At 38.2% G+C, this 20757-nt stretch overlaps 1 protein-coding gene across 1 annotated transcript in view; it reads right to left on the minus strand.

The window, feature by feature from the left end:
- The window catches only part of frem2b (FRAS1 related extracellular matrix 2b), a 145528-nt gene that overhangs the window by 21880 nt on the left and 102891 nt on the right, over window positions 1-20757 (minus strand). Inside the window, exons 7-16 of the mRNA XM_072691507.1 lie at window positions 19537-19686; window positions 13989-14198; window positions 12819-13016; window positions 11127-11291; window positions 7567-7749; window positions 6884-7014; window positions 5863-6018; window positions 4208-4511; window positions 2528-2659; window positions 648-979 (exon numbers count right to left, since the gene is read on the minus strand). Of these exons, the coding sequence (XP_072547608.1) occupies window positions 648-979; window positions 2528-2659; window positions 4208-4511; window positions 5863-6018; window positions 6884-7014; window positions 7567-7749; window positions 11127-11291; window positions 12819-13016; window positions 13989-14198; window positions 19537-19686 (1961 nt within the window). The remainder of the gene's footprint in view (window positions 1-647; window positions 980-2527; window positions 2660-4207; window positions 4512-5862; window positions 6019-6883; window positions 7015-7566; window positions 7750-11126; window positions 11292-12818; window positions 13017-13988; window positions 14199-19536; window positions 19687-20757) is intronic.

Genomic DNA, 20757 nt, shown 5'->3' on the forward strand with positions numbered 1-20757 from the left:
CTCACTGTCCACTGTGTGTCTGTTTCACTGGTGTGTATGTGTGTGTTCACTGCACGGATAGGACAAATTACATCTGTGTCACAAAAAATATCACAAATGATTGACCATTTGTGACAGTTTTTGTGACACATGGAATTTGTCCCATCCGTGGTCTTATTGTCTTTTATGCTATGCATAAAAAATAAAATATGTGGGTTTAATATTTCAGCCAATGAAACAGAGCCTATGCTTTTTTATAGGAGCCCTCTGTAAAGAGTAAATCAGAGTATTTTAGTCTGAGGCAATATAACAGGGTTGTAAATGGGCTTGTAAAACTGTGTCTGGGAATTGTTCCAACCAAAGCCACACACTTACTATTAATTCATCAATTAGTTCTCACACAAGAATTCTACAAATACTCTTCATTTCATACACTATTTTTGCACTGTTTGAATGGGCCATTTATAAAATGCCCAAAATGCCAATGTGAAAATGTCCTCCTCCTAAAAAAACAACATATGTGGAACATATGCCAAACTAAAAAAAAAAACAGCATAAAAATCTAATTAAAAAAAGACGACAATCGGTTGCTTTAATTGGTCACATTAATTTACATCCTCTGTGACCAGAACAGGTGGACAAGCCAAGGACACAAAACAGTTTCCCACCTGCCCATCTGTGCCGATGGTCCCTCCACAGTCGCTCAGCAGTTCGGACATGTCATAGTAGCTGATGAACTCCCACAGACACGCCTCCAGGTGAAGGTTCCTGTAGAAGCGCAGTGTACTCTGCCCCCTCAGGGTGGTGCTGTACTGGTAAGGCGCTGTGCTCCCGATGGCCTCTGGGTTGCGGGTGGACTCGGTGATGAAGCCGTGGCGGGTGCGCACCTCGCTGTAGTCCAGCAGGTTGGAGCAGCGGTGGTTGCCCACCCGCGTCCCATCTGGACTCAGAGTCAACTCGAAGTTGGAGAGTGGACGAGTGGACACTACGGGCAGCATCCCTACCAGATACAGAGAACAGTGAGGACACACTGCTAGAGGCGGCACTGATAACACTACATCACACAGCAAACTTTGCCAGTGTTAAATTAATGCTGTAAGTGTTACATTTAATACTGGTAAAGTTTACCACTGGTAAATGTAACACTGGTAAATTTAATACTAGTAAATTTAACACTGGCAAATTTAATACTGGTAAAGTTTAACACTGGTAAATTTAATACTAGTAAATTTAATAGTGGTAAATTTAATACTGGTAAATTTAATAGTGGTAAAGTTTAACACTGGTAAATTTAATACTAGTAAATTTAATAGTGGTAAATTTAATACTGGTAAATTTAATAGTGGTAAAGTTTAACACTGGTAAATTTAATACTAGTAAATTTAATAGTGGTAAATTTAATACTGGTAAATTTAATAGTGGTAAAGTTTAACACTGGTAAATTTAACACTGGTAAATTTAATACTGGTAAATTTAACACTGGTAAATTTAATAGTGGTAAATTTAACACTGGTAAATTTAATAGTGGTAAAGTTTAACACTGGTAAATTTAATAGTGGTAAAGTTTAACACTGGTAAATTTAATAGTGGTAAAGTTTAATACTGGTAAATTTAATAGTGGTAAATTTAACACTGGTAAATTTAATAGTGGTAAAGTTTAACACTGGTAAATTTAATAGTGGTAAATTTAACACTGGTAAATTTAATAGTGGTAAAGTTTAATACTGGTAAATTTAATACTGGTAAATTTAACACTGGTAAATTTAATAGTGGTAAAGTTTAATACTGGTAAATTTGATACTGGTAAATTTAACACTGGTAAATTTAATAGTGGTAAAGTTTAATACTGGTAAATTTGATACTGGTAAATTTAACACTGGTAAATTTAATAGTGGTAAAGTTTAATACTGGTAAATTTGATACTGGTAAATTTAACACTGGTAAATTTAATAGTGGTAAAGTTTAATACTGGTAAATTTAATACTGGTAAATTTAACACTGGTAAATTTAATAGTGGTAAAGTTTAATACTGGTAAATTTGATACTGGTAAATTTAACACTAGTAAATTTAATAGTGGTAAAGTTTAATACTGGTAAATTTGATTCTGGTAAATTTAACATGGATAAAGTTTAACACTGGTAAATTTAATACTGGTGAATTTAATAGTGGTAAAGTTTAATACTGGTAAATTTAATACTGGTAAATTTAATAGTGGTAAATTTAATAGTGGTAAAGTTTAATACTGGTAAATTTGATACTGGTAAATTTAACACTGGTAAATTTAACATGGATAAAGTTTAACAGTGGTACATTTAATACTGGTAAAGTTAAACATTTGGTCAATTTTAACACTTGGTAAATTTTAACCCTCGTAAATGTTAACACTGGCAAATTTAACACTTGGGAAATTTTAACACAAACATTTTAACATGGGTAAATTTAGAAACAATATAGAAAATACAGAAACACCATAGTTTTACAAATAGAGATAAAATGAAACTTTAAGAGATAAAATTCACCTATCCAAAAAAAAAAAACAGTTCTTACCATCTATGTGTGGCATGGTGACAGTCAGCTTGATTAGGTTTGGATGATCTGTGTCTTCTGGCCCAGTGTAACGGAGTTTGGCGGAGAAAGGCTCAGCACCCACTGCGCCCGGCACACGAGGCTGGCACAGACCTGCCCCAACATAACACAATCACAGACTCAACACAATCCATCAAAAGCAAGTGCAGCCATGCCAAAGATTAATTTCAGCACGACTGACAAGATCAGTTTAGTTATCAAGACCTCAGAGAACTGCATGATAAAAGAGTGCAGCTCAAACACTGGATCATTTTCTAAGACCCACATTAGTAGTCATAGTGTTGGAAGTGCAGTGGGAATAGAGATTCTCTATGGAAGTCTCTTTGTGGGCTGCCTTCCCAGAGACAGATTAGGCGTACTCCAGGAGAGAAATGGGTTTTCAAGAGAAAATCGACCCTGACGTTGTGAATGGGATCTTATTGTGCCCAGAAAACTGGCCTGTCCATTTTTTTTGGTCCGTCAAAAAGATGTTGCCATTGGGATCAATGCTTTAATAGAATTCCCTATAGTTTAAACTCTGTCAGAAAGCCGATGCAACCATATGAATCAATAATAGACAATCAAGGGCTGGGCTACAGTCCATCTAGACATGCTGAATTATATCTAGAGCGGTTTGATAAACAAAAACTAATTAAAAAAGACCTACAAAAGGGGATCTGAGGGGGGGAAATTATATATATATATATATGTTAGATGTACTTTTATTTATTATTAAAAGAAATATAATTTATTAGATATGTAAACAATAGTATGATATTATGAAAGTGTCCCCATCTTTGACCATAAGCAGAAAACTCAATTACATATGTGTCCAAATGTTTGTGGACAGATCTTCTTCTACATTTGTGCATCTGAATGTCTTGCTATCCCTTCTCTGCTGTGACACTGAGAATTTCCCCACTGTGGGTCTAATCTAAAGGATTATCTTATCTTATCTTATCTAATAAATGTATTTAGCTACTTTACTTTGCACCCATTGTTGACACAGATGTGCAAATGTGCAGATGTGCACACAGAGCTTGCCCAGTCAGATTAACATGAACTTACTGGCACCACACCTAATGTCATGCGTGGGCTAGAGGGGTATAAAGCCCCCCAGCGTTGAGCTGTGGAGCAGTAAAACTGTGTCCTCTGGTGTGATGGTTGGTGCACTTCTTTAAAATCTAGTAGAAAGCCTTCTTCCCTGGACAGTGGAGACAGTTACTCCAACAGAAGCAGGATAAACTATTTTTTACTACCCTTGATTTCAGAAAAAAGGGTGCAGGGTGTCCCAAAACTTATGTCCATATAGCGTATATATGATGCAAGATAGCTTTTTGTTGCTGTGCAAATAGCTGTAGCCACTTGCTTTTAAAATGATTTTTTTCAATTGTAATAGAAATGAGCGAGCGTGAAGAACCCTTTATATCAAGAAAAGTGTCTTTAGATCTTTAAAAGGTTCTCCACACTCACTCATCTCTATTACATGCTTCTTTACGGCACCTTTATTTTTAAAAGTGTAAAAGAAACCAGGTTTCTGAAAATAGATGATGTCTTTCAGCTGGATGCTTCAGTGTACGCTTAAAAAGGGGTTAAATGGCACTGGTGTACAGTGGTCCACTGAAACGTTCACATGACTGTAGTGTGATTATCTCCCCTTACCCTCCTCAATGCTGATGGAGATAATGGAGCTGCTGAGCTCCAGACCCTCATCCCCATTGGAGTTGACAGCTCTGGCCGCACACTGCACCCGTGAACCAGCCTGGAAGTACACTGAGTCCAGAGTGATGCTTTTGGAGGTGGTGAAGAAGGTGTCAAAGTCTACCTCTCTCATGGGGCTGGTGACCCCGTCTGGCCCTGTGGGAGCACTGACGAGCCACCGGTACCGTGTCAGTGTGTTGTTGATGTGCTCGCCGGCACAAATGGAGCCGGTGCGGTCAAAGTCTGGGTACTTGGGGTTGCAGGCCTGGAGAAAGAGGAAATTGAAAAAGTTGGAGAAGTTTAAAAGGACGAGAGAACGACAGGATGAGAGATAGCTTAGGAGCTGATGAGGCTTTATGTCAGACATATGGTCACGAGGAAATGCACAGTAAGGGAAAAAGTTCACGAAAGTCTTCGTTTGCACAATTATCATCTGTTCAATCAGCACTAGTTTTTACCGTCTTACTAAGACTGTGCTACAGACTTTATGTACTAACAGAACATTGCCTGTAGGCCAATGAATAATATTTTGCAGTTAAGTATGTTAGATAAAAATAAAATATAGACAAGTCAATTAAATAAATTAAATTTTAAATAATTTTTCATATTAATATTCACAGTTTTTTAATTAAATAATGTATGTTTACTTGCTAAACCTATTGATATATTAAAAAGTAAATAATCCAAATGTTAGATGTTTTATTTATTTATTTAATAAATGTTTTATTTATTTATTGTTATTTATTGTTTTATTGTTTTATTGTTAAGTTTTTTGACTATGTTATTAAAGATGTATGATTAATAAAATTAATAAAATAAATAAATACAATATCAAACACAATAATAAAAATAAATAAATAAATGTAATTGGTAAATTAATAATATAATATAATATAATTGTTGTAATATATTGTTGATAATGTAATGTATTACCATATTTATTTAATGTAAAAATATATTTCATTATTATATTATTTTATTTAAATCACTGTTCAGAAAACTGGATCACCACTTGTAAAATATGAGCCATTCTAGCTCATTTTATTTAATTTTATTCTAAATAAAAGAATGTTATTCTATAAGATTTAGATTTAGATTTATTAGATTTTATTCTATTCTATTCTTTATTTTTCATGTAATTCAGATTTATCGATTATTATGACGCCCTATTGCTCTGTATCATTCCTGACATATCGGTCGGATAGGAATATTGTATTGGAACTATACATGATGTTGTTGTCATGTAAAAACCTTGGTGGATACTGCACAACCTTAATCAGCAGTATATAATAATAATAATAATAATAATAATAATAATAATAATAACAAGAAGACGAAGAAGTGTTACAGCATCTTCAAAGAAGTGATCAAACAGAGTGAAGATAAAACAGCAGGCAATAACAAAACACTGAAGCTATGCAGATAAAAGAGCATCAAAACAAAGCAATCAGAACGGCCACAAATAAAGAGAGCAGGGAATGATAGACCTTTCAGAAATCTCTGCAAGATCAGAGCAAGTGTCAGTCCAAAACCTCAGACGGAGCTAAGATCTTATCACCAAAGCCCTTTAAGAAGAAGCGAGCTTTAGATTGATTTTAGATGAGACTAATACACACTGTGACGCAGACGATGGGGTAGCCAGCTGCCGGCTGGCTGTGCCGGGCACTGTTGGTGTCATCGTACTGCAGGAGGGATATGACCACTGGCACTGCGGGGAAGGTCACATCAGCCATGCTGTTCATTTCCTCAATGTAGACGATGGCTTTGGTCATCTGCGTAAAAAAAAATAAAATAAATACAGAGGGTTATTAAAAACACAGTGCAGATCCTGTCAACAGTTGCAGGGCTGAAGGATTTCTGCTGGCGATGTTCTGCCTATTAATGCCAATTTAACTCCCATAGGTCCCTTGTGAAGTATATGCCTAGAAGCATCTCTTCTTTAATTAATGTTTCAACCACAGCTCATTGCAACAAGTGAAGAAATTCAGATTCTAAACCCTCAATCAACTGGATGGATAGGTATTATTGCGTGTATTCCTCTGTTGAGAAGCATCACTGATATGCTTTACCATGCTTTTGCTCATTTTCACAAAAAATACAATAGTGGGGCGCAGCGCATCATCGGGGTTCATCTGCCAAACCCTCAGCTGCTGTCTGAGGAAGTCAAGGAGGATTATTAAGGACTCCACCCACCCAAGCCACTGCCTGTTCTCACAGCTGCCCAGTGGCAGGGGGTACAGAAGCCTGAAGACCAGAGCCAGTGGGTTCAGAGACTGCTTCTATCCTCAAGCAATCAGGCTGCTGAATGAACAATAGCTTGTGGACTGTGGGCCTCATCTGTACCAGCACACCTCCTCCCCATGCAAGTTTCTATGTGTTATGCCTTTTTTGGACCCCTGTGTAATGTGATGTGACAATAAACATGATTTGATTTGATTATTGCTTATTATTATATAGACCTGCACAATTCTAAGGGGCTCGAAAAAAAAAAAAAAAAAAAAAAGCCCCTTAGAATTTTGCAGGTCTATATAATAATAATAATAAATTAATGAATGAATAAATTTAAAGAATAAATACATAATACATTATAAATATAATAAATTAATGCTTATATACAATTCATTAGTTCATCAGCACCTGAATCTCAGCCACCATGTTCTCGTCAGGCTTCAGGTGGACTGTAAACGCTTCTCTCATCTCCCGCACGCCGTCATACAGAATCTCGATCTCCACCGTGTGCTCAGTTTCTCCCTCCTTGAATTCAATATCTGAGGAATTGGAAAGTGTCACTCGCTATTCAGAGTTGAGCTCTTCAGTCAGAATCACAATGAGAAATCTGTCTTGGTGAAATAGGTGCTTCTGTAAATCCTCAAAAAATCACTAATATTAGAATAAATACATTCACACACACTCCTACAGAAAGCTGTGGTGGTAGTTTTCCATCACTGTGTTCATTAAAGCATCTCCAAAGTTCTCCTCATGGGAGTCTAGCATAATTTAGAGTCATCATCCAACACCTGGTTTGCTAAATCAGTGCTGGCGATCGATTTGAACACATCCACTCGGGGGGATTCCGGGGGAATGTAAGTAGCTCACAAGAAGATGAGAAATTCTTGTTACTTTTACTTTATAATTTCTTTCTATTGATTTTTATCTATAATTTGCCACATGTTGACCTGCCCTACAGATTGCTGAATTTTAGGCAATCTTGCTGCATGATCCAGTGCATAATCATGCAGTGCTGTCAATGTGACCTTTTGGAAATGTGAAAAGCTGTAAACTGAAAAGTTACTTATGCAGTGGGGTTTAATTGCACTCACCTTCTGACACTGGGTGGTAATCCTCTCCGGAAGACGCTGAACCATCTTTGGTGTGAACTCGGACCACTGACACCTTGGACGTATCGCCCAACCTCTGCACCGGGACTTTCACCACTGAGACCTGACCCGACTCGGTGGGTTCACTCACACTGAACTTGGTTGCCCCAAACCTGATGATGGCCTCTGAAAAATAAGTGAGAGGGCATGAGCAACGTGGGAGGTTCTGTACAGGCCAAAATAACTGCAGTTATTTCTTCAATATTTATTATAATAACCAAAACAATGCATTTACTGACAATAAAATTACGCACAGATGTCTTTCCATAAATAATTGCACACGTAATTATACATGTAAAAAATGGGCGCTGTAATGTATAATTACAACCTGACACCTTGCTTGGCAAGAAATGTGTAATATATTTATGTAATTAATGTTATTTTAGCATTTTAACATAAGCGCACCTCACGTTTTCGGCTAAGAGTAAAGAAAGTGTAAAACTACTGTGTAGTGACCCCATCTATCACTTCATGAGTGATAGAGGGGCCAGCTTGTACCGTGTTTCTTTGGTGGTGGATCAAGTAGTTGTTTGTGGTTCTTCACCAAAGAAGAAGAGGTTGATCCTTTAAGCACATTCAACACAGCTGCTAAACATCCCTGTCTGACATCTGAACATCTGAGCAGATTTTTTTTTTGTTTTACTGCCGGTATAAATACACAATCAAAGCCATGCTACTTTATTTGCTTGTCAGGTTTCTATTATGGTATTATAATAGCATAATTAATATGTAAATTTTTTCCTTTCATGAAATCTTGCTGTTTTTTGTTTTGTTACTTATTGAACTATTCTTAGATTTTGCTTAAATTATGCTTATTAATTGATTTCAGTGAATAGTTTTCTGCTGCCTGCGTCTTTCAGGCTTAGACAGCTCTATTTCTGTGTTGCTCAGATGCGTTAAAACCAGGCTGATCAATCAGAGCATTACGCCACTGAATTACATGCAGAAAGTCTTGCTATTCTCATTGATAACATCATTGATGTCTGACACACTGACCGGTATCATTTTTTATTAACTTCTTTAGAAAAGAGATCTGATTCAGTTCATCAGGCCCAGGTTAATGATCGAATATCAGAACTACAATGAAACAATAGATTCAGTAGGAACAAAGATATTTATTTAAATGCTTCTGTTTCAGATAGAGAAAATTTGTATTTCAATCAATTACACCAGGAAAAAAAACATAAATGTGGTGTACGACAGCAAGGAGTCTCCCTCCTCACCAAAATCACATATCCCTGCTAGGAAACACTAATCATACTTAGCGTTTCTCAAAGCCAGCTTGTGTAATGTGCTTATAAAGGATAGAAGAATAGTATAATAATAATTTAAAAAAAAAATAATAATGTTTAATTATATATTAAATAATAATAACATGAAAATAATCCTGTTCTCTATGAACTGTAGCAACACTATGGATTCTTGAATGCTATACTCTTAAACATAAAATACAGGCTTAAGAGAAGCTACGCTGCCTCCGTCTCCGTGTTTTACCTTTGTGTTCATTACATTTGACATTTCCTCTCCTCAGTCCAACCTAATATATTCCACCAAGACCTTTACAGGAGATAAGAACAGGCTGTGGATAAACTCCAGCATAGGGTATCTGACGAGGTGACCGGTAAACCACTGTTTACGTTCAGCCTCTAGCTGGTGTCATGGCCGCCCCCAACCTGCTCTTCAATATCCTCAGCAAATAAAAGAATTTATGGCTAGATGCTCAATAACAGCTCACTTAACAGGTCAGTGGGTGACGGCTAGTAGAAAAACCTGCTAATTAAAACAGTCAGGGTACTGTTTCCTCGTTACAAGGTTCCTATACTTCTCGGAAAACTGCATCCGCAAGTGTGAGGAGAATGGTGAGAACAAGAAGCTGTAGGCGTGTGATAATGTACTAATGTACTTTACATTACGGGTGTATAAATGCTCTAAGCTGAGGGTGTGTCCTGAGTTTCAAATGAATGGTGGTCTGAATTCTAGTCCATTAGAATTACATCCAATAATGTGGGCACTCGTTTAAACTCTACACTGTGTCCAAATGTTTGTGCACACCCCTTCTAATGAATGTATCCAGCTACTTTAAGTTGCACCCATTGCTGACACAGATGCAAATGCACACACACACACACACACACACACAGCTTGTCTAGTCCCTGAGGAGACGTGCTGCCAACTCTTTGGAGCAGATAAACATGAACCTATTGGCACCATGCTGCCTAATGTCAGGTGTGGGCTAGAGGGGTATATAGCCCCCCAGCAACTGTGTTTTCTGGAATGATGGTGGAGCTCCATCCAAAACTTTTCGGATTAGCTGAGGAGTTGCATGTTGGGATGATGAGGTGGTGTGGTGATCATTTAGCACCCTGACCTCACTAATACTTTTGACACTGAATGCAATCAAATCCTCACAGCAATGCCCAAAATCTCCAAAATTTAGTAGAAAGCCTTTTTCTTGGACAGTAGAGACAGTTACTCCAACAAAAGCAGGATAAACTCTTGTTAATACCTTTGAATTCGGAAGAAACCCTAAACACTGAAACTGTCCCAATACTTTTGTCCACATAGTGTATTACTATGAAAATGCTTATTGTGGACACTTCAAATAATAAAATAAAATAATATAATAAAATAATTTTGATTTATTAAATGTAACATATCACATAAGGTTGTTTGGTCGTAGGTTTGAACCCTAAAGCATTAGGGAACATTTACCGCAGCTTGGGACACGGTATTATATTATATATTATGTTATATTATATCTATGACCACACTCATCTTATAACTGTAAACTCTTGCTTACCACTGCGTTTTACCACAAGCAAAGTCTTATATCTCGAAAATGTCAACTGTTACAGGAGAAGGAATAAACCTATATTAAGTCATGTTGGAGCATTTCTATTGGTCCATTCATCATGAACTTCTGCCAGTGTAATGTAAAAAACTACTGCCAGATTCATATTTTGTCAAAAAGTGAAAAATGGTTGTGTCATATTTAAAGTCAATGCAGTCGGAGATTGGCTACTGCTGTGGACACTGATCATAAAGGACCATAAAGTGGCTAGCTGTGCTAACCCAACATCAAACAGTTATATTCAAATGTTATTTTGAGCTGCTTAGAGCAGTGTTTATCAACCTTGGTCCCGAAGGCAATGTCAATGTGAAAACAAAAGCATACTGCATTATTATAGGTCATTTTGGAGCTTGTCTATAGGTCCCTTCTTCAGTATATTTTGACACAATGTAAAGAACAACTGTCAGATTCACTTTATGTCAAAAAGTAAAAAACATGATCGCTATGATATAGTAAGTTCGAAAGGATGGTATTTACTGGTTGAATGACCTCATATTTGTACGATCATAAAACTAAGAGCAAAAAAAAAGCCTTAGCTGCCACGGTTTAGGGGCTACAGATGGTTGGAAGGGTTAAATCAGGGGAATGTGTTAATAAGCCTACCTCTGACCACAAGATTTCAAACATTAAAATGAAATACGTAATGTCTTACTGTCAGCATCGTCCTTGATCTTGATGAGCGTCTCGTTCTGAGCTCCAATTGACGCCCCGAACGGAGAGTCACTTTTGGGGCTTCCTAGAACCAGCCTTAGCTCCTCTACCTCCTCATGCTCAGTGTCATCAACCAGAATCAGAACACAGGGCTTCTCCACCTCCCCTACACACACACACACACACACACACATAAAGAGGTTTTATATGCTATTTTTTAATGCATTTATACACTGTCTATCAAAAGTTTGGGTACATTTAGCTTTTTCTTTTGTTTTCTTTATACCTTATTAAGACCACTAATTCAGATACTGTCACATAATCAACATAATGTCACACTGCCAGCATCCAGACTGAATATCCTCAATATTTGTATAATAATATATCTATTATCTTTAATGTGTCAGCTCGGCTGCACTGTAAACGAGGGCAACCCTCAGTTTGTTACATGTTAACTGATTGATTGATTGATTGATTGATTTATTGATAATTCTGAAACTGAAAACTGAAAACCAGTTTACTCAGTTTTTATTAAACATCTTCAACTGAAAAAAGACATATTTACTAAGAGGGAAAAAAGTTAATTCTATACTATATAGCAACCGTTTTCTGAACAAATAAATGATATTAATATCCTGTAATAAAGCAAACTGAATATATATCATATATAACAAATAGACAATTCAGACATGGTACGAGGTCCTGGACTCCTTGATGACTTTGACAACAGTTTTTGTTGTTGGTTCCCTTGATAATGCACATATGTGCGTATCATGGAGCATCCTTTATTGTATAAAAAAAACCTAAAATAAAACAATAAAAAGAGGACTTTACAAACAGCTCTGGAGAAAGAGACCACCCTACATTCTCAGTTTCTCTAGTTTTACTATTTACTATTTATAGGCATTTATAGGCATTATAGGCATTTATAGGTAGGTGTATTTAGAGAAATGAACAATTGCATTGTATTTAATAAACCATTCATAAAACATTTCCCCAAATTTCTAAATATTTTTCCACAAATATTATATATAAAATATATATATTCCCCCCAAATTTGCTATTTAGAGCATTTATTTGTTTTTGTTTTTTTTGCAGAAATGACAACTGCTCAAATACAAATAAATTATTATAATAATTATAATGATATGCAAAGAAGTTATTACTGAAATTTAAACAACACAGTACTAATATCTGAACTTTGAGAGCATTCAGAAATCACTATGGTGAAATAACCTTGACTGCCAATCACAGCTTTCATGTCTTGGCAGGCTCTCCACTAGTCGTTATGCTATTCATAGTCTGCAGATTCAGGAAACTCAGCTATGTTTGATGAAATGCCTGGAATAAAACGGCTGCCATACACATAGAGATGCAAATTTAAGGAAACAAATGAAGTGGTGTCTTATTTTTTCCAGATATATATATTTATATACATATGCATGCCCAGAAATAAATACAGTACTAAAAGACTGCAACTGAAAATCATCGGGAACAACAAAAGCAGTCACAGAGAATGTAAAGAAAGCACAGTGGCCCCTAAGAGCTCATAGACAGAATAAGCCTGTAAGCTTGTAAAATCCAATTTCCTCATGTCCTCCTGTCTATTCGCTTCAGAATTCATTCATAATTGTTCAGTATCTGTAATCTGTCATTTAGCCCTGCTGGCTGTAAAAGCAGTGGAGAAGCTGACCTGGTAAGAACATGATAACAGACGCGTCCGTGTTGGGTCTCTCATTAAAGTCCATCATGACCTGGGCTGAACCCTGCCGACTGTAGCAGCGAACGCTGGACCTGTAGCTCAGGTCCCCGCTGCGGTAAATGATGGCTGTAATCTTCCCATCGTTTTCACTGCCTGTGTACGCCGCGTCCCGGAACTGCACCTTAGGCACTGCAGACACAACAGAGAATTCATGAGTACATCTTTTGCTGAATTGTAACTAGTATTACATCTAAAATGTCTATTTATTTACACCTTTACATTTATATCTACCTATTTACATTTATATAGTTTTTTTACTTATCTTAATTTAAATGATGTGTAAAGTCTTAAACTAATGTAGTATCGTTTTTTTTTAGTTTATTTATTAATAGCTTGTGTGTTAGTAGAGGATTAGCAAGAAAAATTGCACTGTGCAATGTAACTGCCTGTTGACTGTTAACTTACGTATTTGTAGTGGCTAAAATGATCTAAAAGAGATTCAAGAGAGGCTTGTCCTCTGTATTGGGTGCTGTGCTATAGGGGTGTAACAATACTGGGCTCATGGTTTAATGTTCTCAAGATATTTTGAACATAGTCTAAAGAAAGTAAGGGGCAAGTACAGCAAATCCCTCCACAATGTCACATTTCCACAGTGTTTGGACCCATTGGTTCGATCCACTGGTACACCCACTGTAACACTGGCCTTATCAGTGCTGGAATCCTGATCAATCACAGATGTTTGTTGGGCGTTCTTTGGGCCCGCTTTGGTCACATCACATCACAATAAGTGTTCCTAATATATTGGAAGGTGTCTTGCAGTTTCAGTAGAATATGGACTTACTGCTTACCTCCCATCTAAACAAATGTCTAGTGAAAAGTTCATCTCAGCATTCACAACAAATATCTGTATATACAATATATCATATATATTATATTGTGATATTTATATATATATATATATATATATATATATATATATATATATAAAAATATATATGATTTCTGATATATAAAAATATCACAATATAATCCCAACCCCTCTAATATCAGTCATCTTTAACAAAAAAGAAACTATGCATCATCATATTTTCATTCTGTCTGTTGACGAAAACATACCAAATTCAGAACCGTCAAATTTGCACAGAACTGAAAGACACTCACAGTCTGAGACGGAGTCGTTGATGAACACAGTGGCTTTCCCTGGCTCTCCCAGGATGCCGTTCATGGGCATCCGCAAGACCAGCTCAAACCTCTCTGGACCCTCCAACACGGGTTGGCCCAGGTCATCCAGGATGGTGACCTTGAAAGTCTGCATGGTGACGCCTGGAGCAAAGTCCAGGTTCTTACTGATCCCCACGTAGTCCTCACCGGCTGTGGAAAGCATTCAGATGATGAGTGCAGATCTACGTTTGCATGTCATTTCTGCTCCCAGCCACACAAACACTGATATCACATCTCTATAAAAACAGACTCAATCAACAAAGGCTTTCTGTCCAAAGGTCTGATATGAATATTGCATTTTCTTGCAGTGCTTCAAAGCTGGGGTGGGCCTACTGAGGGCTGAAATCTATTATGGATGTTTGTTTCTTTTTTCTTCAGCTTTACATTGTTAACTTCACATGTTCCTGCAGTTTAACAGACCTGGGAGTTCAAGAAGCAGCTGCAAATATCCTTCGGGAAAATTCCAAGTTCTTGGTTTTCGTTGGTTATCAGAATATCACTGCTTAGACATGTTTTACTGTCTGTATATGTAAGATTTAGGATCATTTTACTTACGGGACACCATAGTAACAACCTAGCAACCACTTAGCAACACCTTATCCAACAATTCAGATACAACTGGATTCACTTAGAAACACCATATCTACTCCCTGGGACACCACTTAGAAACTACTGTTGTAACAACCTACCAACCACTTAGCAACACATCAATCTCATATAAACATCATAGCAACCCCCTGGGACACAACTTAGAAACCACTGTTGTAACAACCTAGCAACCACTTAGCAACACCTTATCCTACAATTCAGATACAACGTCAATCACTTCTAAACACCATAGCAACCTACTGGAACACCACTAAAAACATTGTAGTAACAACCTAGCAATCACTTTGCAACACCTTATCCTACAATTCAGATACAACGTCAATCACTTCTAAACACCATAGCAACCTACTGGAACACCACTAAAAACATTGTAGTAACAACCTAGCAATCACTTTGCAACACATCAATCTCATAGAAACACCACAGCAACCCCCTAGGACACAACTTAGAAACCACTGTTGTAACATCCTAGAAACCATTTAGCAACACCTTATCCTACAATTCAGATTCAGCATCAATCACATAGAAACACCATAGCAAACCCCTGGGACACAACTTAGAAACCACTGTTGTAACAACCTAGCAACCACTTAGCAACACCTTATCCTACAATTCAGATACAACGTCAATCACTTCTAAACACCATAGCAACCCACTGGAACACCACTAAAAACATTGTAGTAACAACCTAGCTATCATTTTGCAACACCATATCCAACAATTCAGATTCAACAGCAATTACTTGGAAACACCATAGCAACCCCCTGGGACACCATTTAGAAATGTCACAGAAACCACCTGGGATACAATAGCAACCAACTAACAACATTATAGCAACCACCTTGCAACACCACAGAAACCACCTGGGATACCATAACAACCAACTAGCAACACCATAATCAACCACCTGGGATATCATAGAAATTACCGTGCAACACCTTAACAACCACCTAGCAACACCTTAGCAACCACTCAGGAACCATCCAGTTAATCAGCTATCTCATAGCTATAATCAAACAATTCACGCATAATCCACACAGGCTACATCAACCTGAGCAGCAAAGTGCTCTCTCCTGAGTAGTCATTAGAAAAGCTGCAACGATACCACCTTTTCCTTTCCAATACCAATACCAGATTTTTATGTTTCTGCCAGTACCAAATACCGATACCAATATCAGCTCTGACCTAAATACTGGATAGACGGCTACAAATCCTGATATTTATAGTGTTCCACTTTTTATAGGTTGTACTTTTTTATATCTCATCCTGAATCAGATTTAATAAGCTTGAAGGAACAGCGTTTACTGGTTGAGGAACTGCACAATTGAAATGTTTCAGAGCTGAAAAAATTAAAATGGCCACAATGCAGAAACACATTCATAATCTTGCTATCTTGGTGTTTAAATTCACGTTTCAGTTTAGAAACAGAAAGAGCTTCTGCAGCAATTTCACATTCAGGTTCACGTCTCTGTGTATAAAACTACTAAACATCAGTGTGTGGAATTTAAACAAGCTGCTGACTTTCAAACGTATGCTTTCAGAACCAAAAAAAGCACAACATGGAAACTAAAAAAGTGCTGATAAAGTTTGATTAAATGGTAATAACTATTTATAACTGGCTTTTACTGGTTATTAAAATGTTGGTTTCATAATTAAGTCTGCAAACAAAACTCTTCTATATAAAAAATAAAAGTAGGGCGTCAGTATCGACATCGGTATCGGTGCAACACTAGTAATTCCTTATGCAATTTGCGATATATATATATATATATATATATATATATATATATATATATATATATATATATATTATACGATTTGTTTGTACTAACAAAAAACAGCCACCAAGATTTGGCCGCAACACACTCGCCGTTTCTGCAGGAACCGCTCTCCCTGGCTGCATCTTCTGTAATCTGATCATCTGCAATACAATTTCTTATAAAAACACATTACCCTGGTGCAGTGATACACAGGCCCTTCATCAGCTGCCTGCTACAGTACGTTCTGTATTCCTAAAAAGGCCAATTATTTGTGTCATTTGCAGCTGTCACACACAGTGACTAATAACAGAGCTCAGCCATTAACATCCCACTGAACTACAAAGAAAACCAAACGCTCAAAAAAACCTGGCTGAGCACTCTGTGCTCACTGGAGATTAGGCTTTTCTTCTCTGACACCTGATACCACAGCTTTGAAGCTATGACTGAGTTATTCATTTGCCCAGCTTTTGAGGCCCTTGCGGCTGATAGGGCACCCTCGACTCCCCCGTGGTTCTCCTACGCGCCGCTGATCGTGCAGGGTATGACCGTGTGCAGCAGCGGTTTAGATTAGATGGAACCACAACAATATTTGCTCTTATGGGGGAGCGAGTAGGCCGAGGAGAGCTCAGAAGCAGAGGCAGTAGTGATAGAGGAGAGAAAGGAGGAGGAAGAGATTATGAACCTGCTGAAAGGACGTGTGTATGTGTGTGTGTGTGTAAGCCAAAGTGTGCATTCTTAAGCCTGGCTTCACTTGAACTCCGCTGATGTGTTGAGGTCAAGGCTTTCTACCTGCAGCAGCTCTCTACATCATAGAAAAGTACAGGGACAGAAACTCCTTCACTGTTTACTGATTCCCTGAGTTGGAGGATCTCTCGGAGTACAGTGGCCAGGTTCCAGCTCTACTCTTTGCCTCAAGGCAAAAACAGATACTACATGATTAGAAGTGATCTGAATCATGAATAAGTTACAGTTATCATCAGTAATAGTGCAAACATGGACTCAATTAGAGACGTCCCAATCGGGCTATTTGCCCCTCAATCTGATCTTTGTGTTTATATAATAAATAATCCAGAAGCACAGTTTAGATTAAATCCCTTTATTTTCAGTTTTCAGATTCAGTTTAGTCGAGACTTTTCTTAAAATCACTGTTTAATAGTGTTTAATATCTTATAATCCAGTCTGACGTAACTCTGTCATGCAGATTTCTCCTGTACAACATCCAGAGAATTCAACCCTTCCTTTCTAGAGAGTCGCCCAGGTGCTCGTTCAGTCTCTCGTCACTTAAAGACTTGTCTACTACAACTCTGGCTGGTCTCCCTCTGCGCACCATCAGGCCCCTGCAGCTTATCCAGAATGCAGCGGCACGGGTCGTCTTCAACGTTCCTAAATTCAGCCATGTCTCTCCACTGCTGCGTTCTCTCTTCACTGGCTTCCTGTAGCTGCTGCCCAGGTCATCAGATTCAAAACCCTGATGCTGGTCTACAAAGCCAAGAACGGACCAGCCAGCCCCTCCGTACTTGATGGCAATGGTCAAAAGCCGATCTGCACCAAGAGCCCTTCCAGCTTCAAGTACGGCTCGGCTCGACCCGCCATCCCTCAAAATCCATGGAAGACGAGCGTCCAGACCTTTTTCTGTCCTGCACCAAAGTGGTGGAACGAACTTCCCCTGGGTGTCCGAACAGCAAAGTCCAACACTCACTGTCTTCAAACCCAGACTGAAGACCCTCCTCTTCGAGAGTACTTGTAGGGTGAATAGTAGAGTGTTCACCTTACTGACTTGTGTTTAGTAGAGTCTAAACTTAGAGGAATCTTTAAATTATTAGTCTATTTAAACTAGCTGAGGTTTTTCTTGGGTAAACAGCAAAGCACTTTTGTAAGTCGCTTTGGAGAAGAGCGTCTGCTAAATGCCTTAAATGTAAATGTAATGCAAATGTCTCAAGCACTGACCAAGCACGCTAACGTTTTAGAAATGAGGTCCTATCTACACACATTCATTAACTGTCCTGTGATGCGTCCAGGATGTTGGTGAATTTTGGTCAGTTTTGACACTAAAATAGGTGCTAAGTGGAGGTAATTAATATGCATTAGTTCATTAACAGTTTCATTTTGACTGGTTGTTATTGTGGTCGTGTAAAAATACTGAAATACAGGAAAAGAGAGAGTTGTATGCTGAGCCTGGTGACTTTTTGAATAGGATTTTAAAAAGCTGCGGCACATTTCCCATTGTGTAGTACTCTGTAGTCTCTCTCCAGAGTAGTGTTGCTGTGTATGTCCATGTCCATGTCCATAAAAAATGGATCATGGATCAGCATGTGGAAGAGAAGCTGCCTTTTATGTGCTACTACCTTTATCATTGTATAAAGAAGCTCCATGCTGTCCTTACTGCTTGATGCACTATGATAGTTTCTGTGTGCCATGGAATCCTTTTTTTGTTATATTTAAATATTTATCCCATTTTCTCCCCAATTTGGACCCCCCATATGTGTCTCCCCCAATTACCCAACCCCTACATACTCCCCCCCACAATCGCACACAATGCCCCCGGCACTAGTGAGGGCGGACCAACACGCACCCCCTCCGATCCGTGCACATTCAAGCCTCTCATTTTCCAAACTGCCTGGAGGGAAGCGTCCTATATCTTGCAAATGTCAGCGACGGCCAGCACCGGCCAGCACCGCAGCGAAGCAATGTGGGGAGAGAGTGCCATCTACCTACCCTGGAGAGAGCAAGGCTTTCTCTGGGCCTCGGCTGCCGATGGCTAGCAGCATGACCGGGATTCGAACCAGCGATCCTCTGACCATAGTAACAGCCCGCTGGACCACTCGGGGCCCCCGGAAACTCCTTTTTATTTATTTATTTATTTTATTTTTTTCCAGGAGTAACAATGCAAGAAGAGAAAGAAGTGTATTCTCATACATTTGTTAATTTTTGCTTACATGTATAGTTACAGTATAGTAGTAATCCTTGTTAGATCATGTTCCTCATGTACTAAACTAGCGAGCTCTAAGAAATCTCTGTATTAACGAAGGAGAGTATCAGTTTCTATTTAGAGAGAGTTTTCCCACATGGGCAGAATAATAACCTTTACGCCTCTGCATCAAAGGGTTAATGTCACATACCTTCAGCAGAAACTGGGTCAGTTTTTCGGGAGCGCACGGTAACCGTTCCGGTCTTGGAAAGGTCAGATCCTGTCCTCCAAACCCGAACCTCCACATAACCATCGCTCTCATCCACATGGTACTGCACATCCCCAAAATAGAACACCGGCGCTGTTGCAACAGAAAGAGAAGGGCTGATAAGTCATAGGCACATGATGAACATCCTCAGAGATATGTCGAGATGTAATAAACACAGGCTCTGTCGCTGATTAAATATACACCCAACCGTTTAGGCAATTCCCATTGCAAAGTTACTTAGTCTTTCATTAAAAATAATAAATCACTTTTGGCCTGTGCAAAGATTTTGACGCCGAGTAGCACCAAATTGGCAAACACTTTTTTGAGCAGCTTGAGATCCTCAGTTCTTGATCCTCTTCTTTGCAGAAGGCCTTGAGTTTTGAGATGTTCTAGGCTGTCTTGATGCACAGCTTATTAAAGGTCTATCAAACAATGTCTATGATACTCAGGTAGGGGAACTGAGGGCCATTCCCAAGAGCTTCAGACAGTCTGTGGTGGATTATGAGGTATCGTTCAGATCATTATCCTGTTATAGAAGCTATATGCTTGTCGGCATTAGCTTTGTAACGGATGGTTTGACATTTGAATCCAGAACTTGCTGGTATTTTGGTATAATCCATTCTGTCCTTCACCCCTGCATGTATAGCCAGTGCCACTGGCAACAACGCAACCCCATGCTTCACAGTTGGCAAGGTTGTCTTTTCATGAAATGCAAAATTCATTTTTTCCATATACAGTATATAATATTCAACAAATAGTATATTTATAGTATTGTATATTTATACTAGTAAATATACTATAAATACTTTAAATATAAATACTGTACTATACTAGTATAGTATATTTGCTGATTGTGGCCAAAGAGATCTATTTTGACTTCATCAGTCCACTTCATCAGGCACTCGTCTGGCTTGTGGAAGATGTTCTGTAGCAACTTTTAAATGTTGAGTTTTGTAAAGAGGCTGCAGGTAAGGTTTCCTTCTCATTACTGTTCTATGAAAAGGATGCTTCTGCAAGCAATGCTGCACAGTAGAATAGTGCAGCGCCCTATTAATCTTGCAGATTCTATGCACTTATATGGTCTCACCAGCATTCAAGCATTTCTTTCTGAGAGTTTTCTTGTTTTCTTGGCTTTCCACATTTCATCTTGACCTCCACTGCCAT

Source organism: Salminus brasiliensis, chromosome 11 (genome assembly GCF_030463535.1).
Source record: "Salminus brasiliensis chromosome 11, fSalBra1.hap2, whole genome shotgun sequence".
In the NCBI taxonomy this organism is placed as follows: Eukaryota; Metazoa; Chordata; class Actinopteri; order Characiformes; family Bryconidae; genus Salminus; species Salminus brasiliensis.